The sequence below is a fragment of the Morone saxatilis genome, unplaced genomic scaffold (genome assembly GCF_004916995.1).
Source record: "Morone saxatilis isolate NCDOM2014 unplaced genomic scaffold, NCSU_SB_2.0 Contig3, whole genome shotgun sequence".
NCBI lineage: Eukaryota > Metazoa > Chordata > Actinopteri > Moronidae > Morone > Morone saxatilis.
This window is the reverse complement of record NW_023339873.1, coordinates 9784057-9810723: the sequence shown is the minus strand read 5'-3', so window position 1 is coordinate 9810723 and position 26667 is coordinate 9784057. Positions and strand designations below refer to the sequence as shown.

General features: G+C 38.1%; 1 protein-coding gene across 1 annotated transcript; it reads left to right on the top strand.

Moving 5' to 3' along the window:
* Positions 1-26567, top strand: LOC118337319 (uncharacterized protein C14orf132). Its single transcript, XM_035674278.1, has 2 exons — positions 1-330; positions 24295-26567. Exons 1-2 carry the CDS (start codon positions 304-306, stop codon positions 24529-24531), a joined length of 264 nt encoding a protein of 87 aa, XP_035530171.1. The 5' UTR covers positions 1-303; the 3' UTR covers positions 24532-26567.
* Positions 26568-26667: the final 100 nt, after the last annotated feature.

Below are 26667 nucleotides of genomic sequence, written 5' to 3'. Positions count from 1 at the left end.
GTCTCTCGCATCCACATCTCTTCATCTCTCCGTCTGCTCAGCTTCTGTTCCTGCCCACTGTCACATCCCTTCCTTTCTCCTCCTCTTCCTCCTCCTCTTGTTTTTTTCATTCTTTATTTTGATTCTTTATCTTCGACATGCTGCTCACGTGAAGTCAGCCAACTTGCAAAGCCCGTGGATGCCTTAGTTAAAAAAAGAAAGAAAGAAAGAAAGAAAAGGCAAATGCGCTGTCGGGGAATAAGAGAAAAAACTACGCACGTTCGCATCTTTCATTGAGTGCGTTGGTCTGAACGAAGCAACAGCATGGATCTGTCCTTCATGGCTGCGCAGGTGAGACATTTCTCTTCCTATCTGCCCAAAGGTGTTTGGCTTGTCCGAACTTTTTGTTACATTTGTCCATTGATTTCATGGGCGTGGCCGGTCAACAAGTACGAGTCGCTTTGACAATTTTACATTTTCTATACGTCTGAATACTATTAATGACGATGTATTGAATACATTTAGTTTCTTTACCTGAAAAAATCTATATACATTCCCATAATATTGCTAATGGGACTTAAAACTGTTTTTACTGTACTTTATGGTACTTATTTCCCTCCTACTGTGTGGTATTACTAGTTTTAGTGTATCCTGTCAAAGTTTATTATGGTTTATGTTGTTTTGTAAGACCATGTCTGACTTGGACTTCTACTTTTGTGTGATTGTGTCAGAATCCATAGAAAAGACTGACTAAAAAAGCATTGTAATATAATTTATAAAATGCACATTGTACAGTTAAAGCTAACTGTTTCATATTATAATGAATTTTTATTCAAGTTTTGGCAGTTAAATGACACCAATTTGTTTAGAACAAGATATTGTGGCATATATGTAAACTGTGTTTTGCATAGTAATATGTTTGAATGTCAATTGATTCAGGCTTCATAGAGAATATGTGCATAATATTGTGCATCTATTTTGGACATGTGGTTTGTTTTCATTAGGAGCTGATATGGTATGCTTCCCCACTCCCCTCTCTCAGTGTCTGGCTGCTTAGGATTTTCCTGGTGCCATCTACTTTGCCTTTTTCTGTGCAACTGCTATTAAATGGTACGAGGCATTATCTTTGCTGCCAATAGCTGCTCTGCAGGCCAGACTATACCAAATGCTCCCAGATCTTTTTAAATCAAGGACGCCTAAATAGAAATGCATCAGAGCATGGAACCCTCTGAGAATACATTTTTGTTCAATATGACAGGACTGACAGAGAGGTGGAGTAATAACATTAAAACAGTCTTTTTTTTCAGGTTCACTTTTATACAGGGCAAACTTTTATTGAGTGAAACTAACAAACATTAAACTGGTGATACAATATTTTTAATGGCTTAATTTGCTCTAGTGTTTTTAGAAACTTTGGTAGCAGTGCACCAGAACCTTACAGCAAGTGAAAGCAGCACAGTGAAGGAGGCAGACTGCTGTCAGCCTTAGGGAGTATTTTTGTGGGCATTCAGTTACTCATATTCACAACTGGGAATGGTTGAATACCGCAGTGTTTGAAACCTCTCAGCTGCAACTGGGGACTTTGCTGCCAATGTGTTTCTTTTGCCCTGACTGTGCATGTAGATGCAGTGAGCCAAACATGCTCCCAGTAAAAGTTGAAGATAGATAGTCTTTGTTTCTAGTGATTGTGAAACTGTAAAAACTGTATTGGACAATATATATATATATATATATATATATATAATATTCTCTATATTCAACTTAGTGGTCAACAGTTTGCAGAAAAAACAAATCCCACCAAATTACAAAACACGAATCTTTAAAAAAGCTAGAAGGCATTTGGAGCATGGATAAAAGATTCTTACTTGGTCACGGATCTGACAAAATGGTGGGCGTAACAATGTCAGTTTAACACCATTAAACATACAATTATGTAACTTCTGCCACTAGAGGGTCTCTTACATCAAAACAATAACAAAAGACAAATTTTGATGACGTGAAGTAACAGGGGATCATGGGAGTTGTCGTCTTCACCACCATTGCTGTCATTGCGGTCAGATTCTCCCAGTTAGGATTCCTTCAATGTTTATTGTTCAGGAGGTATTTACCAGGAGCTCAGTAATCCACAGAAGTTTCCTCCTCCCTAAAACAGAAGGACCCGGTTAAATAAGTCTCACCTTTCAAATCTGTGTCTCCCTGATGCTGTTCGGTTGTCAAACAACGCCCCAGATTGCCTGCTGCTAACATTAGCTCAACTTGTTTCTCTGATAATTTAAGATCTAGAATTTCTGGATGTTTGTGCCAGAATTATTCACTGAGGTCCCAGCGATTATAACCGGTAAAACACTTAAAAAATCTATGTAACTTAGGATCCAGATCAATTTATGACAGCTTCTAGCAGACAACCACAACACTGGCGCAAAGGGCATATAAAGTCATTGATAGGCAACCAGTTTTTGTTTTTGTGAACTAAATACAACTATTTAGTTCAAGGAGTCTTAACCTGGTTTAAATAAGGTCCTGGTTTGCTTCCAATTCCCCAATGAATGATTATTCCCTGGTTCACTTCCAGTTCACCTTTTCCCCAGCATTTGTATATGTGTATTTGTATATAATGCATCGCTATCAGAAACCTAATGCCTAATTTTACTGAGGTGAAATTCATTCCAGTGCCCTGAGTCACTGTAATGGTGACTGTGAATGAAGTCAGGCAAATGTCCCTTGAGTTTTGAAGATTGACTTCACGATGGATGATTTTTTTTGCCCATTTATCTCAGCACTGCCGTCTGCAAATCATTGGACCTTCGCCATCACTTTGTCTCTAAAATATGACGGATGCTGCCATAACTGTTCTCTCCTAAAGACAGGGAAAGTTTTTAAACAACTCCAACTCAGTGGAGCTGGTTACTGTTTTTCTCCCTGTAGCAGAGAATGAAGAATGAGTGGTTAGGGGGGACGTACCGGGCATTATTGCTGCAGTGTATTTGACGACAACCCATTAGTGATATAAGAAACTCCAAGACAAGAACATGCATCATGTGTGCACCATTATACAGAATCAGTTCAGACTGGTAACATAATCTGCCATTGTTTGGCTGCATTTGTGTTGTTGTTGAAAGGGTTTTGTACGATATCGCAGAAACATGCTAAACAGCTCTCTGCAGAACAATGTGTGCTCTTTTGTGTTTGGTGAATGATTTGCATTTGGCAGTGATGCCTCACTGGTTTGAAATGAAAAAGAGCATACATCGTTAGGTTGAAAGTGGTGGCATTCTCAAGCATTGCAAAACATGGATTAATAGGTGACAATCACAGTGAAGCTTTTGAATACTAATCTGAGGGCAATGAGTCAATTTGTTCTTTATTCTTTCACATAGACTGAATTAAGAAATGTTTCACATAGCTCCGTAGATATGAATATTAAGATTTATTTTTAACTTACTCTCATTTCTAAGTCTCTTTTTCCAGACCAACTACTGGGATTGTTTATCACATTGCGTACATTTTTGCACCTTGTGCAGGCTTTCACTGTTGAATTTATTAAAATGGCAGATGTTAAGGCATAAGAAATGAGCCAGTGTGTTCCCCAGTTACTAACTGATGTTGAAGTCAAGTTTGATCTGTTGTAGACAGGCTCCAGAGCCATCCTGGGCATTTTTCCAGTCTCACACTTGCTTCAGCTGACAGATATGCTACATAGGGCAGCAAAACCCTTAAGGCACTGTCTGTCCAGTACACAGTGACCCATTGGCCTTGGCCTTTTACTCATTTTTGCATGTACACGCGTGCATGCATGCACAGACCTTAAAAACATACTATTGGCAACATTTGATTGCCATGCATAAGAGAAAAGCACAGAGGGAATGTCAACACAACGCTGTATGTATGTCCTTTACTTTCCATTAATTACATGTCAGGACAGTTAATTCATTTAAATGAGATCCTATAGGTCTGTTTCCATATTCTCACTTAAGATGTTTTGTCTTCCCATGACAGGCCATCAGCATTTCTCATTACTCAATTACTTATTCAGTGAAGCTATGGCTATGAGTCATTCTATCTGACACTGTTGTCCATCTCTGCTCACGTTAACAAGGACAGATGAGAGTGAAAGAATGAGGATGGAGGGAGTGGTTGACAGCCTCAACACAAACAGCCATCTGTATTTACCCGCAGTATCAAGACCAGACAGGATCAGACAGGACTGGCAAATACACTTTGGTTTAACTTTGCTGCCAGATGACACACAATGCAATAAGTGCCAGCAAGTCAATGCAATCAGAGCACAAGATTTTAAAGTTAGTAGATGTGTTTAAATAAATTGTCCTAATGCAGTCAGCTCCTCACATTATAACTAGCATTTGCAGAATTATTTGCAAAAACTACATTGAGTATAAGGTCAAAATAAAATGACTGGACCAAATCAATTGCGATATAAGTGATAGTTTAGAAAAAGATTGGCAGGATATGTAGCAAGAAGATTTGTTTCTGCAACGCTACCTCACCAAGATGTGAGATTTTCCTATTAAACACACTTTCCGAAATAACAGTCGCCACAAGGCCTATATCAAGACCATCTTTGTTCTCAATTGCATAAAAAATTCAATTACATAATCATGTTATCTCACTGTGCATTCTTCTTGCCCAGACTGTCCCTTTTAAAAATAAATCTCCTGGTCTCTATAGTGGAGGCTTATTTGAAGAGTGTAATAATAGCACACCAAGTCTTTTCATCTCTCTGAGTTCATTTCCCCTCTGGTCTTTTGTCTGCCTTTATTTTAGCAATTTTATATGAAAGCTGTAGTCTTGAGATAGTGGAAACTTGCAACAGCCCCCAGTTCTCAGCCTTCTTCCACTTTTATGACCCTGCAGTGTTGTAAACAGGTTGAGAAAATAATCACCTTAAACCAATTAGAAGGAGGTGTATGTACAAGAAAAATCAATGCTTTAAACAGATGAAAAGCAGGTGAATCTGTCTTTGTTTGATCTATTTTCAGCAGCTTTCCAGGAAGAGCTGTTTGAGGATTTGAAGGCTTTTCATTTTAGTGTCGTTCATACTTTGCTTTTTTTACCTGCACATATTATCCCTTCCGGTCTGTATTCCATCATAACATATTTGTTTTTGTGTGTGTGTCTTTCTCTGTGTGTACAATATGAATGGAAGGAGCATACAAACACAGTTATAGGCTTAAAAGGGCCAGTAAAGCAACGTTAAAACATAAACCATGTTAATGAGGAAAAACATACATAAAGTGAAGACGCTTAATAATTAATAGATGATTGTTATTGCTGGGTTGAAAGAGAGGTCAGGCTCATCACAGCAGGGCCAATTCATAGTTTACTCTCATTTGATGGATGCAACCTGTGCAGAGAAAAACATATGACGTACTAGAGGCAGAAACATTCAAAACAAACACAATGTGCTACATTTTGTTGGAGGTTTGCTTTGGCTGACTGAGTTTTATGTCATCCTCCCCATAATCAAACCAAAGACTCGTTAAAAATGACAGTTTGTTTTCTAGCTGTGGAGGGAGTCTGCAGAGTGCTGCTGCAGGTGGTCGTGTTAAATGAACAGCGCAAGGCTTTGTCTCCTCCTGTTTAAGTGAGAAATCTTTATTGTCTCAATGGGAACAATTGGCTAACCACCAGGAAATTTCTGGTTTCTATTTTTGGTTCTGATAACTGTTGAAGCTCAGCACCAAACAGCCTTGTAACCAAACTGAATGTTTTACTCTTCCCTGACCAGCGATTATCCAATTTCAGTTTAGTAACTAACTAGGCATGGCAGGTCATGCAAAAACATTGTGGTTAATTTGTTTAATTTTTTCTCCAAAACCAAAAATACAAGAACAAAAATGTAAAGAATGGATTAAACAGTGTTTGCCTTGTCTAAAGTAAGCCACAACTGTGTTGTATTCCCCCCAGTCTGGATGCTACTATATCACAGTAGTGGCTCTATGTTGGAGGTTGGAAGTTCACGCTCCAAACAGCCAAACTTGTGCTACATTCACCAAAACACATCAGTTATCCTAAAAGCCTTTTCTTTTATCTTAAAAGTGAAGACATATTGTTTGAAATTTGATCTCACATGTTTCCTGATCATACTTACAACACTAGGAGTCACTATTTATACACCGTAGGAACAATGGTGTTTCTTTAATTCTGTGTCTTATACATGCTGGTGAGCAACATCTGCCCTCTCTGTTAGTGTTGGATTACCTGTCAGGGTGTGGTCTGTGGCACCCTGACACAACACAACAACAGTGGAGAAGAGAGAAGAGAAAAAGAGACTGAGAGTCTTGTTTTCACAGACAGTTCTGCTCTGTGATGAAATACAAACAGGTACCACATAGAAAAGAGAAACTGATCCCTTTTGGTATTGATCCTATGGACGCTAGAATAGATGTTCAAAAACAAGACATAGTATCTGTATCAATACTTTGAGATCAATCTGCCAACCCTAGTTAAGTTTAGGAAAGGATCGTAGTTTAGATTAAAATAAGTACATAGTTCCTTTACTTGAATTAGATATGCAAGTTGGTGATATCATTTTTGGAAAACAACAGGCCTTCAGAGCAAAAGGTGGCAATTACTGGTTAAACTGGGGGACAGTGATTGATGAAAATAATTTGACACAGCTGCCACATTACTGTATATTTCCCAGTGTCTCTGTGCTATCCTATCTTACAATATGTTTGCACTGTACATCTCCCAGCTGTTTAGCACCTGAAATGAGTGATTGCGTATTGAAAGAAGTCCTGGGGAGAATGAAAGGGAGACTTAATGGACTGTGACAGCCAAGTATGAAGTAATAACATCTTTCCCTGATAGACCTAACCCCCTAACTGCATGATGCTTCCTATACAACTGTTCCTCTGATATTCTGCATGAATTATGTACTCTTACATAAATAATCTACTTTCCACTGATCCTGAAATAACTTCAAAGCAGATTTGTTCCTTGTATTATGATTATTATTACTATGATTTGGGGTAAAACTTTGATGCATATGGTAGCCTTTTCATCTTTAACATAAAAGTTCCACGCCAACATTTTTGCAATTGAAGCACACATAAAATTCAAATCTGAATTCAGCTCATGATCAGCTCTTCTGATGAAATGGTAACATGGGTGGAAATTATGGAAGTTAAACAGTGGGTGGCTGCTTTGCTTTGAAGGCTGGCAAAATGCTGAATGGCAGCAGCTGATTATACACTATTAAAAGAGGAAGCAGATATGAATCCTGATTGTAGTTAAACATCACCACAGCTGCTGTAATTTATTGGGACCATTATGCATTTCTAAAATCATTAACATGCTGAACATAAAGTAATACAACTATATTTAAGTGTGTTATGTATTGAGTCTCCAGCACAGCTTCTCCAGGTTGTCAGGGGATGTTAATTAAAATGTTTTCATCCCTAGGTGCAATTTTAATAAATTACCCCTGTGTGTACAAACAAAGTGAGGAAAGAATGATTTCTTGTTGACGTGAACACAAATTTCTAACGTTAGCGATTTTCCGATTGCTTTCCATTCCACTTTAGATTTTCTGGTGCAGCTTTTCCACAATGTATGTCAGATTCAATCACTCTTTCAAGCTTTAAAACCATAGTGACTTCAAACAATGCCTCTATAATAATACCAAAATGAAAACCTGCTTTTGATTTGAACTGTTTCACCGGGCCTTACTCTTTGAGTCTGACCTTGGGTTCGTTCAAAGAAAACTGCCCCGAAGCTAATGACACAGTGTACAGACAGACTTTTCTGTCTTTCTCACCTCGTGTTCAGTCTGGAAAGAGCCTCCCCAAAAAAATTATCTTGCCCTAAGAGACATTTCTTTGAGCTTGGAGTCCAAGGTTTCACTGAGCCGCATGAACCAGAGCTCGAGAACAATCTCACTGTATCTATATAGCATCTCATTATCCGGGATTATGTGACACCCTTCCTATTAGAACTCAATGACTGTATTTCAGTCTCTTGGCTCATTTGTGTCATATGCATCTGATAATTTAGGCTACAAATGGACTTGTTTCAATTTCCCTGCTGATGAACTCCTTAAAGCATAAATCACACCGCTCATCTGTGCTAAACGACAATGTGCCGCTGCTATTGTCTGCAACCAGCTGCTGATAGTCAGATTTATAGCAGCTATTTTTGTTATACGGTGCTAGCCAAGCCTCGCCTAATGCTCTATGGTTCTTATGATGCTTTATATAAAGCAAATCTGACTGTGACCTTCTCATTTCGGGTGCATGCAACTTTAATGCCCGGATGATGAATCAGGCACTTACAGTACAGTCAGTTGTATTACTTATGGAAATCATTTGGAATGCCCGCTGGTATGCATGAGTGGTAGAGAAGTACACTAACTTACATTTTTCTTAAAATGTTTAATTTTTAACAATGCTTACATGGAGTTGTGAATCAATTCACAGCTAGAGCTTCAAGCTTTTCTTTGCAGTTATTGGGATGTGTTTGAGCTAAGTACCATACTTTTGTGTTTCAGTCCTAACCAATGCTCTAATATCAGATGGATCTATGGTCTCTTGGTTGCTGTTGTGTTTCACAACTCAACCCCTGAGCTATTTTTTTTTGTTGCATTTTATCATGATTTTAGGCATTTTGCTCTGGCAATGAGTAGTGAGCTTCGCCATGTTGCAACCTGTAGTCCTGTGTTTGTCTTCTCTGGTCGGGTATTCAAGTGCAAACATTGCAGTCCATGTTGGACTTCCCTCAGTGCAAAATGAAGCATGCATGATGAGTCATCCTATATATGGGTCACTCTACAGGTGTAACTATCAGTGATCTAGGGCTTGATTGAACACACAGGAAGCCATTACAAACACATCAGAAGAATGACATTCTCATACATATACTGATACATATACATACATAAATACAAATGCTTATACCCCTGGGAATCGTATAGAAAGACAATAAAGACACTAGGATGTAGTGTTTTAAAAAGGTACTGTAGAAGAAAGGTATAGCTGCATTCACACTCGAGTATAATTTTATCCACATTTCCACCATGATTATTAGGAATCATCATGTCAGTGTTACTGAATGCCAAATCTGAAATCAAATGTTTGCCATCTGAAAAGTGTCTTGCAACTGATTAAAGATCAGCATGGCGAATAGCTTTTTTTCTTTATTAATTCTAAATCTAAGTGGTCACCTTGTTTTTCTTACATACTGGATGCCACATTTGGTATAGTTTGGTAAGGAAAGAAACCTGTGGCATTGTCAAAATATTCCTGGTGGGTGGAGCTCTTTTGTATGTCTGCATGTACTATGATTGGGTGAACATATTGGACTCGCTGGTAGTTTTTTGGTTGACTTTTTTGGGGCAATTTTTGTCATTTTATTTTGCTTATCTAAAAGTCTGCCTCCGAAGAATAAGAGCTGCTGCTCAGCGGCGCAGTAAACACACTGAGCCGAAGAATGAGTGAGTGAAAAAGCAGCTGTAGAGACAGTATTTTCACATCTAACTGGGCTGAAGTATTTTTTTCAGCTAGTTTGACCACAGGGAATACAGTATCAAGGTGACTCACAGAGGCTTCAACCAAGACTCTGACTCCGGGGAAGATGTGGATGCGGCTGGGACAGGCCGGGACAAGGCAAGTGTGAAGTGGGTAAGGAGCGAGAGGGAGGTCGGGTGACAAAGAAGCAGCCACAGCGTGCAGTTAGAATATTTTCGCATCTAACTCTGTTAGACAGTTACTGATTGTGGGAAGAGTGGAAAGACTAATAAAGACAGTTTCGGTGAGTTTTGCTTTGATTGAGTTTGAATGAAGTATGCTTTAAGATTTCTTAACAAGGCAGTTGGTCTTAGTTTGGCAAAAGAGAGAAATTCATTTGAATTCAGAAAGTGTACAGTTGTATTTTTCCTTTCATAGGAGGAAAATCGGAGTTTTTATATATTTTCTAGTCATGACATTTGAGTTTATTCTGTTTAATAAAGCTATGAGAGCTTGTTTCACAAAGCAAACTTGTGGCTCATCTCCAAGGTGCAACTGTTGGAGCAGTGATTTGGGGGGATGCTGGCGCATGTGCGAATATATCAGCAATTGCTGGTTGGAAAATTAACATATCGCCCAACAGCATGTACCAGTGTGCCCCGAATACTGTAGTGTAACGCAACAGTCTGGTGTGCAGTATATCCATTTGGGCTTACAGCTACTCTGTAAGCATTACACAGCCTCTACAGGGTTGGTGCTGAGGAGGATTACTATTTACCCAAAAAAAACAGTTAAACATTTTTAGAAGCAGTGATATTGTTTATTGTTGGAATTACTAATCAAATAAATACATTTGTTTGATTAATTTTACACCTGAGAGTCTTGACGCTCCCAGTTTAAACACAAGCACGTGAACAGGCAAGGCTCTACGCCTGACGCCCACCTCATTGCTCCTTGTGACATATAGCCATCTCAAGAGTGTGAAAGACACAGGAATCTATTTATTTTATAGCTGTAATTTACCAACAGAAGGCCCAAAACAATAAATGCAGTACCTTAAAGGCAGAATGAGCAGGATGTGTCGGTTTCAGTTTGGAAACACAACATTAAAGTCGGCCCCTCCTCCCAGGCACAACGGCTCCTTTTGTATGCGTGCTTACAGTCTGGCACCTGGTCACCACATTTTTACCGAGTCCTACCCTTATACTCTGCTCGCTGTTATTGGCTGGAGGCTACACACCCACTGCTCAAAGGGTGATGCCCAGAAACAGCACAAACACAGCAAAATAAAAATAAAAAGAGGGATTATTTGTCTATTGTTTTTTTTAAGGAAAAGCCTACTCATAAATTGCAATTGTTTTTTTTATGTGTAAATGCATGTAATCAGATGAATTAGGAATTACTTGTTGCAAAGAAATAATTCAGAAATGATTTGGTTGTTTTATACATGTGGTTTGTCACATTATCCATAAACAAATGTCTTTCCTTGATGCCTCATACTATACATGCACACATGGAGCCATATAACCTATACAAATCATATTAAATGTAGCCTGAGGGCATGTAAAGTGAGGGAGCACTACTGAACTGTTACACTGTAACTAGGCCAACATGGCACTCGCGTGACAAATTCATAACACCATCTCCTCCCACAGGGAAAATACATACAGTAATCATTCATAAATGCTGATGCCAACCTGCAGCAGTATATACAGCACAGTAGCTAAACCAGGATAAACAGCGACATACGAATTTCATTTAACAGCAGTTATGTTGTTATGCTGATGGCAATTTACACACTAGAAACATAACAGAGATATTGGGCCTCATTTTTGTTTATTTTGTTTTCTCTGTCAGTGGATCCAACACATACTTAGTTTCAAAAGTAGAAATATACATAACAGACAACGTTTTTAAGCTACATTCAATTAGCTAAAGTACAGTTAAACAATATTTAGACTGAAGAAACTTTATTATATCATCACTTTATAAGTGGTTGATGCTGTCTCCTAATTCAATACATACCAAATCTAACCATACAAGTAAGTCTGAATGGCACCAAACATAGGAGTAATATCACCCACTGCATATTCTTTTGAGTTAATATAAGAGAAATATACTTTCTTACTAACTAGCACTTACTAATATGAAAAAAAGTCTAATGTGGACTGACAGACATTCAAATTGCAAAAGAAATGTGTTTTCCAAAGCTCTTCTATTAGCTCCCTATTCCTTTGTGCACTGCGTGGTGGGAAAATCAAGCATCAATTTTTAGCATGCAAACTGAAAATACATTATATGTTTGTAAATAGACATATACTAAAAACCTGCTTAGAAGGGAAGGGTTACAGCTTTTCCACAACTTCCTAGCTTTAACATAGGGGATAATTAATCATGTTTCTTCATGAGATTGACACTTTGTGACAGTAGCAAGAAGCCTATTACACAAGAGAGGAACAGAACAAGGGACAAATAATTGTAAGGGTACTTTTATATGTAAAAAATTGACTTAAGCAATAAACAATACAGGGATAAAAGCTCAAAGGAATTGAAGTGTGTTTTTCTTAATTTATATTTGACAGGAAGAGTGATGGTTCAGAGGGGTCTGCAGCACTATAGCTAGGGTTGACACACATACACTGTGCACAAGAAGAAAGACTGCAGTGCTTGATTGGCTGGTATTCCTTAAAAACACACCTACAATACATATATTCTACACGTACTGGATTATTACGGTTTTAAGAGAAATAGTGGAGAAAGTTTGCTGGTACTGCTTAAGGTCTATCAAGGTTTGCATCAAAGTTTGTGTTTTTGGAACTTAAAAAGTTGTTTAACTTGAGCATAATAGTAAACACGTAATTATGTCTACATACAGTGAGTGCCTGCAAATACGTGTGTTTCTTGTGGGCATGTTTACTTCAATGCATACTGCATGTGCGAGAGAGACAGTCTCACCATCTGGCTATCGTTTCTGAATAACTCCTGCTACCCTTCAGTCACATTTCCCAGTAGAGTTATTTTACAGAAAGACATAGCACTACAGTGTAAGTCGCTGTAGATAAGAGCATCTGCCAAATGCTATAAATTTAAATGTAAATCAATATATGGAGGTCATGCAGATCACTTCAGCTCTGGAATACAGAAATTAATCAGACAGGATATTAAAAGGAAAGAGCTGCAGAAATATGTGAATACAAATTATCCAGTAAGAAGCTGAGGAAGACGCAGCAGATGCTGTTACACAGAGTGATTTAAATGTTAAATGGGCTGAATTTATGAATCGCTTTTCTACCTTAGCGGACAAAGCGCAGTATTGCCTCTCATTCACCCTCACGTTTACATACTGATGGGGAACCCTTGCGAGGAACTGGCCTACCCATCAGGAGCAACTCTGGGTTCAGTGTCTTTCTGAAGGATGCTTCAACACATGGACAGGAAAGCCAGGGATCGAACCACCTACCCTGGGATTAATGGATGACCCACTCTACCTCCTCAATAACTGTTGCACTGTAATCATTCATATCACATGCGAGCCATAAGAGGGTGCAAGAATCAGCTGTAGAGTCCCTCATAAGGTTTCCTTTTAACCATCATTTACACCAAGAGGAAAGAAAAAGAGCTGATAATTAATAGCCAAAAAGAGATCAGAGAACAAATATGATACTAGATATAATTCAGAAAGGAGAGGGCGACATGAAAAGTTGTCTGATGTCATTGCAGCCTTGGTGGAGTCAGGAGGGAAAAGATTTGACACCAGAGATGACAAGGTCAGAGAAGAGAGCTGAAGAGACCTTAGACAACGGAAAAGTGAGGTCTGGCATCCAGGACTGAACCATGACCCTGGAGGCTTGATTAGGGGTTGAGGGAAGTGCAGAACTCTTCTCTGCCTTGTAGGGTTTTGAAGTGAGAAAAGTGATGAGGTGAATTTGAGGAGGTTGCGCTGTGATGTTTTTGCTGTCATTTGGTTAACATTGCACATATACCTCTGTATTGTAATTCACATTTCACCAGTGAGCAAGACAGTTTAATTCTACTTTAAACTCCCTGCCAACATTGTGTTCACAGTAATAGAGCTAAATGTATTGAAAGTTTCAAACAGCAACGGTCTTCTTTGCCAATACTAAACCAAAGGAAGTGCAGTGAGATGCAGAACAAATTAGCATTATTAGGCACTGTTGGGTATATTAATGATTCTTTAACTGTAACTCAATCTGTATTAAAAATATGTTTATATACTATAAGTAACAGATTTTTGTTGAATATTCTGTCACTGTTAAAAATTCTCTTTATGCACAAATAATGGGGAATGTGAACAGTGATCGAGTGATCGAGAATTAGAGTTATAAAAATGTAGTAGATTAAGAGCAAAAGCAAGAGATTCAGTCAATAGTTGAGCTAGAATGAGAGCTTTTCGTCCCTGGAGTGGCTGACCATGGGAGCAATTTGCACAACATCACAATTTGTCATGATAATTATCTCTACTAATGATTATTTACAAATGGCAATATCGCTGAGCTAGATTGGCCCTTAGGAAAAGCTTCTCGTCATCTGATAGATAGTGGCGAAATATGTTTCTTCATTATTTTATTGCTGCATTTCAGATATTAAAGCGGATTTGGGGTGTTTCTGCTTGCTCTGTATATTAAGAGAGGGTGCAAAGCAGGGCCAGACCCTGCTGCACTTCACTCCAAACCAAGTCTTACATGAGTGGAGATTCAATTAAGGGCTTCCATCTCTTCGCCTCAAATTTCTCTGTATTGCACAGTGAATGAGCAGGCAAAGATGGAGCCGTAGGGGCAGCTGATGCCAGCAACAGATACACAAGAGAGCGTGGTGATCATTTTTTCTCCTACTCAGGAAGCTTTCTTACACAATTTGTGGAAAGCTTCCCAGATACTGTGCCTCACTTTAAAGGTTAATAATGACAATGATTTGACTGAGTCTTGTGATAAAAGGCTTTAAGTCATTTTGTCTTTATAAACACTGTTATTTTATATTTTTTACATTTTGGCTTCAACCATTCTTTCAACCCTGAACTCTAGCCCCATTATTTCCAATGCAAAGCAATGGAATTATTCAAGAAAGAAGTAAAAGATAAACACTGCATTCATTTGTAGGAGAAAATATGAAATTATCTTCACCCAAGGAACATCATTTTTTTCACCTTGCTTTCATAGAAATTATATTCTGACCTGCCAAAAAACAAAAATATTAATTTTGTTTTGGTTTGTTTTTTGTTTTTTTTAGCAGGGTTAGTTATAACTTTGTACACTATTTTTTTTATTTCCAATTCTGCATGATCTAAAGTAACTTTAGAATTTATGTTATGTTATATTAAGTTATAAGTGTGGAGCTCTCCACTTATTTCTTTGATCCAGCAACTCAACAAAAAGAAAAGTGTCTGTTTTTGTTTTGCTTTTTAAAAGTCTGAACACAGATGAAACAAGTTAAAGTGACACTAAACCTGGACATCCCAACAAAGGGCTACTTAGTTGAATTGAGTTATTGGTCTCATTGTGTGACATTGAGTGTCTATAAATCCAGCTCATGTCAAAACTCAGCTCAGGGTAGGACAAAAAGCAAAGACAGTTTATGAGGTGTCATTTAACATGGGTGTAGTTTACTTAGATTCTTACTCTTTTAACGGTGAATCAGAAAAAATCTAATCTAAAACTGATTTCTTTTGTTATTTGCTGCTCCACTTTGGCATGAAACGGCATTGATCGTTATGATGTCGTATCAGATCCATATCAGATCAGCAAACAGACTTTATTAACAGGAGAATAAAGTCTGTTTGCTGTTTGCTCACATAGCTGCTTGTGTGTTACTTACTTACCACAGGGGCCAATCATAGACAGCAGCCGCCACTGAGAGAGGTAACATGCGACTCCACTGGGTGTGTTTTAATTGAAATTGCTCACAATGTAAAATACATGAGCAAACTCTGCATGGAGATTTTGAGGTGGTGTGTGACATTGCACAGCAAGAAGTCTCTGTTGCTATAGCATGACGTGTTATTTGGTGTAAACTGTACCATAAAACACATGCTGCACATAATCCAGTTTATGCATATTTAAAATATCTGCTCCAGTGAATTATAAATGGCCCCAGGCTTTGGTGAAAAAGCATTTTTCTGTAGATTTTGAAAAGTATTTCAATGTGTGAATAGTTCATGAATCAAGGTTAAATATGCCAGTGATGTATTTCAGTTCAGGGATTTGGCAGCGCAAGAGAAGCATTTTTATGATTAATGGACCTGTAAGTTGAGTTAAACACAGTATTTCTTTTTTTAAATGAAGCCACCAAAGGAAATGTGTTATATATCACAACTGATCACCATCTGATTCAGTCTGAACACCTAAATCTACAATTCAGAAGGCTCCAAAGGAGAAAGACTTGTTGGATTCTTGATATTTAAAACAAAGTGAATGATCCAGGGTAAAATATGTAGAGCTGACAACACACTGAATATATTTTAATGTCAGGTTTAGACTTTGGTTACAGATTAATTAAATAATTTGAATTCAAATGTCTTAGTGTGCCAATAATAAATAAAGCATGAAAAGAGTGTCAGAAGTATAATCTTAAAGCCTGAAGAGGTATTCACCAAAATAATCATCTGGATAATAAAATAGAATATTTTTGTAAAAGACTTAAGTCTGAAAGTTTAATACACCTACCTATAGTGCTGCATTGTCTGTGATTTGAGCTTCTTAGTTTATTGTTTTGGGGATATAGTGGGGGTGCAGTTACCGTATCTTCTGGAAGATTAAAGATGAAATCTTGACTTGCTGTCAAAATAAGTCTTTTAACTTCCCAATTCTGTTCTCATCTGTCTGTCTGTCTGTGTTGTGTTTTAGATGCTTTAGTTGTTTAGTTTTCATATTTCTTTCTTTATTCCTTTATTCCTTCCTTTGCAGCTTGGGAAGTCATAGACCAAAGACTACCGAGTCAGACACTACACATGTCTAGAGTCAGACATTAGGACGATAGAAATGTCAGCTTAGATTAAAATACACATTTGGACACACACACACACACACACAGCTTCTGTCTCTTTTTTTATCCTTTAAAATTCTGTCCGTGTGATCATCTGGCACAGCTTCTTAGTTCTCCTCTGGCAGGAAAAAGAAATCACTCTTTGTTGGTGGTGGATTAAATTTTTCATAGCTGATGAGTTTGATTTCATATCAAAGTTCAACTCATCACGCAACTGCTAATTAGCAGCATATATCAGTGAGCAACAGTTCCAGATGTGAACATACATTATTTCCTCCCTATGTCATGTTTTATAGAAATGTTTTTTCAAGCCTTTATTCTTCTATTCCTATTTTAACTGTTATATACACAAAATCTATCACAGTAGAGTCAGGTACCACTGAGAGAAGAAACATAAAGGCTATACATGTATCATTCATAATATCAAAGAAGTATAATAAACTCACGCTGCACGATTTCCACTGAGCTGACAGATTGACCAGGGTGTCAAGCAAGGATCACTTGGGCTACACTAGTTCCACTGAGTTGTAAGATTTATTTAAAAAATGCTGCTGGCCTGCTGAGACAAGGAAAATCAATGAAAGCACAGCTGTAAATCTGACCAGCAGGAGCCAGGCCTGAAAGTAGAGGTCTCACCACTTCTGTGCGGGTGAACAAGCCACCTTAAGACCCCTGTAAATCTCTCCCTTCAGATTTATAGCAAGAGGTACAGAGTCTGGTTCAGACAATTTCTATTGTTTTCACTAAGTGGTTGCTGTTGTTTAGGAGGAGTGGCTACTTTTTTTCTGCAAGCTGCTCTCGTTACACGTTATCCCTTTTTATTTATTTCCCTATCTATGGTGTCCTGAATTGTACGTGCAGTAGGTTATAGATAACATCCCCTGTCAAAAAAACTGACATTATGTCTTATCCTTCCTTTGGGGAATTTCAGGCATTGTAACTTTGTACAGTTGTGTAAGTCTTTGACTTTTTTGTTTGAGAATCAGAATTATAGATAAAAAAACAATTACAATGAAAAAAATGTTTTCCTTTTTGTTGTACTGTAACATTAACAATCCCACTAGACCTGCAATGATTAGTTGACTAATTGCTAGATAAATAATCAATAATATAATAATATAAGTTTTATATCATATTAAACTGAATATCTTTAGGTTTTGGACTGACAAAACAAGACATTTTAAGAGATCATGTTAGACATTTTCACTATTTTCTGACAATTACACCATAACTTAATCGTTAAATTTAGAAAATAATCAGCAGATTAATCGATAATATAAATAATCCTGAGTTGCAGTTGTGGATATTATTATATGTTATATTTAAAAGTAAATTAACCAAGCACTGCATGTTTAATTTGATGTTTTAATCTACATGGTGACACACACCTGTGGCAGCAGGGTGGTGATTAAGCGTTGAGGCGGTGATGGAGCAGCGGTGAGCTCGTCAGAACTACAAGCAACATCTGTGTGCAGTTAAATCTGTGTGTTTCAGTTGCTGTTGCAGGATGAGCCATCATGCACTGCTTTCAGCTGGCTGGTAAAAGCCTTGTTTGGACAGGATGGGGCTTTGTTTTTTTACAGAAGACATTTTGACATGTCAGAGTAGGAAAAGCACAAGTGTTGATGATGGCTGGATTCCATGTAGCTGCTTCAGTTTCAGGGTGCTGATATTGTGCATTGGGGCTCACTGTCACACTGTCATGGCTTGACTGGGACACTTGAATTGCGATGACAAGTCAAAATGTCTGCTGTGAACCAGGCCTATTAATATTTTAGGGTGACAAGGGTGTGTAATAAAATATTTTCATGGTTCCTTTTCAGTCATCTAGACATTGCTTTTAATTCACAGATTAGAATGTATTAGAAAAATGTAAAGAAAACAAGGCATGATGCAAGGAAAGCCATGGTCCAGCAGTGTATGACACAGACTTAAACAGGCATGCTAATGAATAACTTCGGCAATTACAAAACCCACGTATACATCTTTTTCAAAGCAGTACAGCATGCATAAGCCACAGTTAATTTCCCAGTCTGTGATACCACTGAGATTCTCAGACAGAGTATGTATAGCACTGACGATGAAACATGTAAGACCAAACTGTAAAGCATTAACATACTGTGTTGTGCTGCGAAGACTAAAACTTTCTGATTAGCCCCAGAGAGAGAGCTCCTCTCTGAACAGGGCGAGTACTGTCTATAAAAAGCTTTTCTTTCAAATATAGAGAAATTGGGCACCTCTTTCACCTTTTAATAGGAGCTGTGGGTTTTGTTTATATCAAAGCCAAATAAAAAAATAAAATAAAAATCTCAAAGTGCAGTCTTGTGTGTCCTTTTGACCTGCACTGATCTGCTCTAACGTCATGGCTCAAGTAAGATTTCATAACAAAAGTCACATAAGAATAAGTCAATAGAATGGAGAAGGTTGTGACCGGTGAGACAATCGACATCTGTGTGTTTTCATTGATCGTGTGTGTGATGTCAAACACAAAGTCCATTCTTTACATAGCAGGGGTCTCCCTCTGTGTCTGTTTTCTCCGAAACAGTTTGTTCTCTCAAGTGCACCTTGAAGTTTGTTCTCGACAAGGACACACGAATCAAATTGGAAAAGAGACTGACCTCATATTATCACTGGGCGCAGAAAACCAACTTGTTCTCTCTGATTTTGTATTAACAGCCATGCTTGAGTGCTTCTGTGGTTTGGTGTATGTTTTGGTTTCACCGCAATCCAAAAACATTTATTTGGGTTTTGCTCGTTTCTTCCTAACCCATTTCACTCAGCACTTACTGGTGGCAACATCCCACAGGAGGCAATTACAGCCCTTTCTATTTCACAATTACTGTGATCATCCGTGTAGGATGGCTCAGCTCTAGGAACAGCTGGGACGAATAAATCAAAGCTGTGAGAGCAGAGCAGGTGTAGTCATACAGTGAATACTGTATCGTCAACCACAGATTGGGGTGTTTTTGGGGAGTATTGCACAGGTGTTTGGTTTATGCTCAGAACCAAGAAGGTGTAAGTAATGCAAGTCAGGAGATTTATCTGGTGTTAGTGTATGGAGGGAAGTGATTTTTCAGATTATTTCACACAATAAAATGAAACAGTTTATTTTCCCATTGGCTACAATATCAAATGTAAACTTCAGAGGTGTGAAGTAGTGTAATCCATGAAGGATATTGATGGATTGAAAATGTAAATGGTAGTTTTAAAGGCCAGACCACAAAAAATAGTTATTTTTCTTACCTTTATCTAGTATCTAGCTATGCAGATAGTTTTGCCTAGATGTCTGCCACCACCCCTGTTGAATGGAGCTGACTGTAATTTTTTGCTGCTCAAAGGACTGAAAAATTCAGTGGCTACATGTCTTTCAAGAAACAATGTCCTGGTTACTTTGAATAATCCACAGTTTTCTCCTCACTCTGAATATATTTCATTTGAACTACTTTCTTCTGCTGAAAAAGTCCCTTTCAAAGCTTTATAGAATCAGTGTTTCTGCTGATGTTACCCTCTTCCTTCACAAATGAGGGATTTAAGTTTGCGCAAGATAACACACATTGATAATATATCATTGTTCTTGTGTTTATCTCTCTGGAGATAAACATGTAGTCACTTCATGCATCTTGGGTGGATCGGATAGCTATTGGATAAGCAAAAAGTAAGAAGCATTTGAGACTGTTGTTCATTAAAATCCTTCTGGACTGGAGGAGGGCCAAACCTGATCCCTGGAAAAGCCAGGATGGATTGCAATCAGATTTGTGATCTGGCCAATGGAGACGGATGTGGCTAAGAGTAATTGAAAGTTCATTGAAAGTCCAGTGTGGAGGCGCCCTGGTAGCTTACAGCTGTCACCCCATATACCAAGGCTGAGACCTTGCTGGAGCAGCCATGGGTCAGAATGTGGTTGGATTTTATCAGGGTATGAGAGACTAACCCTAACCCATGTAAATGGGGCCTCTGTGGAATAAGCTAGTTCTATCATTCCACTATTTGGCCGACTACATTAAGTAGTTACAGCAACTGATCATCTAAATATATAGAATCACTGCTGTCTGCTTTGTTTGCCTGGTGCATTTAAACCAGCAAAATCTGCCAGTCAACTGAAGGTAAACTGGCTCACATTCAGTAAAAAAGGTTTTCTCTTTAAGTCCATATTTTGTTGTATCTTTATTCTTTTGTAATGCAGAAAAGTAACAAGCACAAACATGTTGCCTGATGCCCTCCAGAGCAGGCACGCTAGGAAATATATTCATTACAAAAGAATAAAGTATCAAGAATGAGATGAAAGTGTGAACCAGTTTACCTTCCGTTTTAAGTTAAAGAATAAAATAACTTGTACATCAGACAACCTGGGAAATGAAACCATTTTTATTTTGAATTGTGTGTTCAGGAAGTTTGATACTAACACACTTACTGATTTAGTACCAAGTTTTCTATCTGGATGTGCCCGTTGAAAATATTTAGCCACCAGTTTACTGTTATACTGGAGAGGTGTGTATGGTTTCCAGGAAAGTTTCGTCACTATAACTTTATTACGGAAGTCATTCATCATGTATGTCAACAAGCATGGGTTTATTGGTAGTAATGCTTAGGGGATGACCATCACTGCCCACATAAGTCCTGCTTTAGGATGCTCCTTCTCTAAGTGTCTGTTTGCCATTAGTGCTTAACCGCTTGCTGGGCCAACCTCATGTACATGATACACATGGGAGTTGTGGGCTTGGATGAATGGATAGAGGAGTAAGTCCCATGAAGAATGATGATATACTACTGACATGTAATTGAAACACCTATCTACATGTACTGTGTATATATAGATACACCATCTCTGCCAAAAATAGTAAACGTGGGCAATTAAATATTTAGATTCAGGCTTACAACTGAATATTTTTGCACACACTCCCAGTACCCACCTCATTTTATCCGGTACACTTCCCCATTTATGCAAACAGCTCACTCCTGTGGACAATGAGTTATTATAAATAAAACATAAATATAAAGAATGCAGACAGGGTTGAGAGCTTCAGTTATCGTCTGACTGAACATTAGATTAAGCTAGATGCCATTTTGAATGCAGAATAAGGTTTCCAGTGGTGTCTAGAGATCACAGTAGGGTGTGATTTAAAGAAATAAGAAATCAGATCAACAGCATGTCGATGATAGAGGTCATATGAGTGCCTTCAAAGTAACAGGTAGATATCAAAATAAGCTTTTAGGACTATACTTAAATGACAAAAGGATCTTGAGTTTGTCATGCAGATCAATGCATACTAAAAATGTTATTACTGTCAACACTTCTGGAGTTGGCCCAAATGAACTTTCATCAGGAGTTCAGGACTGGAGGGTAGTTAAAATATAAAAAATGTATTTTCCATTTTCAGTTACGCACATACAGGTGCCTTGCCTTAATAAACCAAAATAATCACAAGGTTTATAACCCTGGGCAAGTTGGATGGTTAACCACACCTGCCATCATAGAGCTGATAAGCCTTTCATTGTTATGGGTGTGGTGACCAATTTTAAACATGATTAAGATCAAACGTGAATTTAAATATTGTAAATTTTAATAACTATGCAGGTTGGAATCAGTGTGCAGATATTACTTTTCTCTTGGCGCTAGTTTCCAATAGCCTACATGTGATGTGGGTGCTAGACGAGTGATATGAATCTGCTCATAATAGAAAAAAATGTTAAAATGGATGAAAAGTACATGTGAGATTTTGTAGCAGGAGGAATCAGCAGATACAGTAGCTGTGTGGGGGGCAGGGAGACCCAGGTTGCTGGACATCATGCATGCCTGTCTGCCTTCATCATGCTCATGTGAACAGCAGGCGCTCCACAGGATGTGTCATGTCATTATTCACCACCAGGGGCCAATGGACGGAGAGCAGCACAACGCTTTCTAAACAGTGTTTTCCCCAGTACGAGGGAAGACCTGAAGTATCTGTGTGTGTCTCTGTGTGTGTTAACGTCTGTCTTTGTGCATTAAGCCCATGAGAGAGAGAGAGAGAGGGAGCGGAAGTGTGAGCGATAGGGTGAAGGTGAGCAAATGAGCAAGCAAGAGAGAATTTCTGTGTACGCGAGTGCTCAACATCCCTCCGAGGTATTTTTAGCATTGTTTTGCAACATCTTCAGTCTGTTTTCCAGTCTGAGCGAGGGTCTCCTCGTGCATTTCCCCAATCATATACCCTGCTATTTTACCACACACACGCGTAAAAATATTCACAAACACACACACACAAGAGCATTTAGTTGCTTCTGCTTTAATGGCTAACCTTCAAAGGGCTCTGATTGTCCCAAGCAATAAATCATTTTCACTTGCCACATCTGAAATATTCATTCCATGTTAATCAAGCACAGCTTTCTAAATACACACACATGCAAAGACACACACATTCAGGAGTGTGTGAGACAGAGTGGGACCCTGCATGCCTGTGTGGGAAACCTTGCAACCATTTACTAATGATGTCGTGTTGCAATTACCTCTCATTTCTTTTAATATAGCACTTGCTAATGTACAACCACTAGGAACAAATCTGGCACGCTATGATTGTCAGGAGAAGGCAAGATTTTTCTTGGAGGTTTGGCTGTAAAGTGTTGTTGTTTTTATTGAGTTTAAATTATTAGTCATTTTATAGCCATCCAACTCCATTAAAAAAAGGCAAAGTCATTGAAAGCATTATCACTCTTATCACACAGCTTCAGGATGCTACTGCTCTGTTAGGCCGTAGTTGGGCAAAGAAGTGCTTTGAGCTAAATGCTACCTTAAATATGCTAACATGCACATAATGCTAACATACTGATGATTTAAGAGTATACTATTTATCATGTTCACTATCTTAGTTTAGCGTGTTAGTATGCTAACATTTGCTAGATAGCATCAGTGGTGGGCAGTAATGCATCACTAGTAATAATTTTAATTAAACCCCAAATGTGAACCGTTTATCGCTGGATAAAGTTAGGGGCAGTCCATCTTATAGTCGCTGAGATATTTCATGCTTGACCTTTTTAATATAACAACAACATCATCATTATCATAACAAATACTGAATTTACTGCTAAGAGTTCACTGAACTTACTTCTAAGGAAACATGGCGAACATATTAGCAGACTACCCAGCATTCTTTAGGAGTTAACAATCTCCAGAGCCCTTTTTCGTTGATGAACATAAAACAGACTGAACTGAACAACTGACCCTTCAAACTGAGGAAATGTAAATACAGAGCAAATGTGTCTGTAACATCTGTCAGTGTAACAAAAAAAAATGTTCATTCAACTTAATATAATAAACACGAAAGAAATACGTTTATTTAACCTGCTTTCTCAACATCCGTAAACGTAACTCTAGAGTTAAGTTCTGTTAACTTAAAATATGTTTAAGGCAGCAGGGAATCTTTTTAACTTTAAAGTTCAAACAAAACAAAATGATTTACAGTGTAGAAAATTACTGACCCATAACATAAACATTTACCAATTTTATTGCCCTGAATTACATTCGGATGGAGAAATGCTGAATTCTTTATTTTTGTTGCCCTAAAAGTAGTCCAAATTTAATTTATAGTCTAAAAGTACTGGAATCAGGATAGATAACATCCACCAAGTAAGTTTTTAAGTGTTGAATGTTACTCCCCCTAAATTGTTGCAACCCTGACGTCCCTGAAAAATACAGAAGGACAAGACCTCAGTATTGCCAATAGTAGGTATGGGCCTGGTAGACTGACTGGAAAAGCACAACCTAAATGAAACACTGAGTGCCTCACTCCTCTCCTCATACTTTACAAGTTACAAATACAAGTTGAGTAGAAGTGCCGAAATTGAAATATACTTTAACCTTTCTCCTGACTTTCCCTCACAGATCCCAGTAATGACGGGAGCCTTCATGGACTCCTCGCCCAATGATGACTACAGTGGCGAGCACTCACTCTTCAACTCCTCGGCCAGCGTCCACGCCGCTGCCTCAGCCGCCTCGGTGCATGGCCAGCAGGATGAGTCCCAGTCCATGTCCAGCGATGCCATCTGGCTCTGGATCGCCATCGTCGCCACCATCGGAAACATTGTGGTGGTGGGCATTGTCTATGCCTGCACTTTCTGATGAACATATGCTTACAAAGACAAACATACACACACGCACACATCTGGCTTTTTTCAGATCTCTGGAGTGAGGCCATGCTTTGTAGACAGACACACATACTCTCTTTCTATGTCTATCGCTCTTTTTCTCTCCCCCTCTCACTCGAATCAGTTTGGGCCCCTAAGGGTGCAGGCGTTGTGATACCAGACGATGACATATAGACTTCTGTATTTCTTCATCAGAGGGAAAGACTGGGACATCTACAAGTTTGAAAAGAAGCTTTTGTGTACGACAGCTCTTTAGTTAAAAACAGGAACATCAGACCTGCGCTCTCAAGCAAGAATCAAAGGAACTTTTCAGCCTAAGTTTTTTTCCGTGTTTCTCCTCAGACAACACTCTCACTTGTAATGCAGAGATGAGAATGGAGATTAAATGAGGCTTAAGATTCGGGTTGATCCAGGCCATCTTAAACATCCACCAGATAGTAGCTAAGCAATTTAGGGCAGTGCTGTTTAATTATGCGGCTGAACCGAGATGGTGAATGTTAAAACATTTAGAAAGTAGTGGGATTATTTTCATGTCAGGCAGCCCTAAGGGCCCAGGGCATTAGAGCTCATTTAAGGACTAATATTTGGATAAAACATCGTATGGACACTGATCATCAGTCTATATATTATGTTTCTAACAATTTTACTAACAGGAAACAAAGAATACAACTCTGAATATCATTAGACTCCTTTTGGTAGACATTTAAAATCTAATAAAAATGCTTTCTGCAATTTTAACTCAATTATACACAATGGATGATGACTTTATAATTAGATGTGTAGTGTAAAACTAAGTCAACCCCTGTGAAATGAATGGTCTTATTGTCAAATACCTACAGTAATATTCACCAGGGATTATTAGAAAATCTAATTGTATTCATGGTCCCTTCAGTTATGTTTGGATATTATCTATGGATGTTAACAAAATACAATTTAAAAAAGCACAAACTGAACTGCAAGATGACGTAGCCTACTTTACTTACTGCACCTGTTTTTTGTATTAGTATTAGTTAATTAGTAGCTCATAGCTTGTAAAAGTATTTTTTATCACTCATACTGAAAACTGTCAGCAACAAAAGGATGATAATACAGATGTGTAAGAACAGATGTGGCACATTGGTAAATGGTATGTGTTTAAAAGTAATTTAACATCTCTGCTGAACTTGTGATAAATGTATACAAATGTAAATGGGGACAGGAGGCCTTATTTTAAATTAAACGTTATATATATGAAGCTGTTCCTCTAAATTTCTCACTGTTCAATAAATTAGTTTCGTGTTACTGTGGAATCTGGAGGCAGTTGTATCCATGGCAACTAATCATCATCCTAATTGGGAACAGCAACTTTACTCTGAGACTCAGGCATTAACCTGCGGCCACAGATGCAATTATGCTTTTTTTTTTTCTGTGAGCATTTTATAATTTCTCCCACACAAAGAAAGTCACTGCACTGCATTTACACATATATTACATCTGGTAACCAGTGAATGTTTCAACTTTACAAACTATGTGTGCTTCGCTTACACTGTTTATTTCCCTTTTTTAAGACAGCAAGCTACCATATGAGAACTGACTTTATTTGTCTGTCAACCGGTCTTTCTTTACCTGACAAACTGACTGAGATATATATTTTAGACAGAGAGATAAATAGAAAGGGAGAGCTCCTTTTTTCTCATTTATTCTGGGATTTGAGAGATTATATCAATGTGCTTTAGGTTAAAAGATATGAACCTGTCTTGTAAACACCATACACGTTCAAATGTTCATACACTGCGAATTACAATAGTAGATTACTGTATCAACTGTACCAGTGTAAGGATAAATTCAGTTACACAATAGTCTAATCTCTGTTATTACGAGTATACTTGTACAATGTTCAAAGAAGGACTTTTTAAGCCTGTTATTTTTAATAAATGGTTGATGTAGAAATACTGTATTTAGACATGTTGTAAACCACGTACACAATGCTCCTTTTGTAAAGACATATGCTATTAAAATTTCTGTAATGCATTCTGTCTTTCACTGTCGACAAAAGAGGTACACGTCTACAGAAACAGTTCATCTGATCTGGACCTTAAGTGTCAAGTCAAGAATGATTCCCTGGAAACAC

Bases quoted from the DNA above. Each gene is read 5' to 3' on its own strand.
- LOC118337319 (XM_035674278.1), top strand. From the start codon at position 304: ATGGATCTGTCCTTCATGGCTGCGCAG. The intron at 331-24,294 runs GTGAGACATTTC...TTTCCCTCACAG, and splicing joins TGTCCTTCATGGCTGCGCAG to ATCCCAGTAATGACGGGAGC.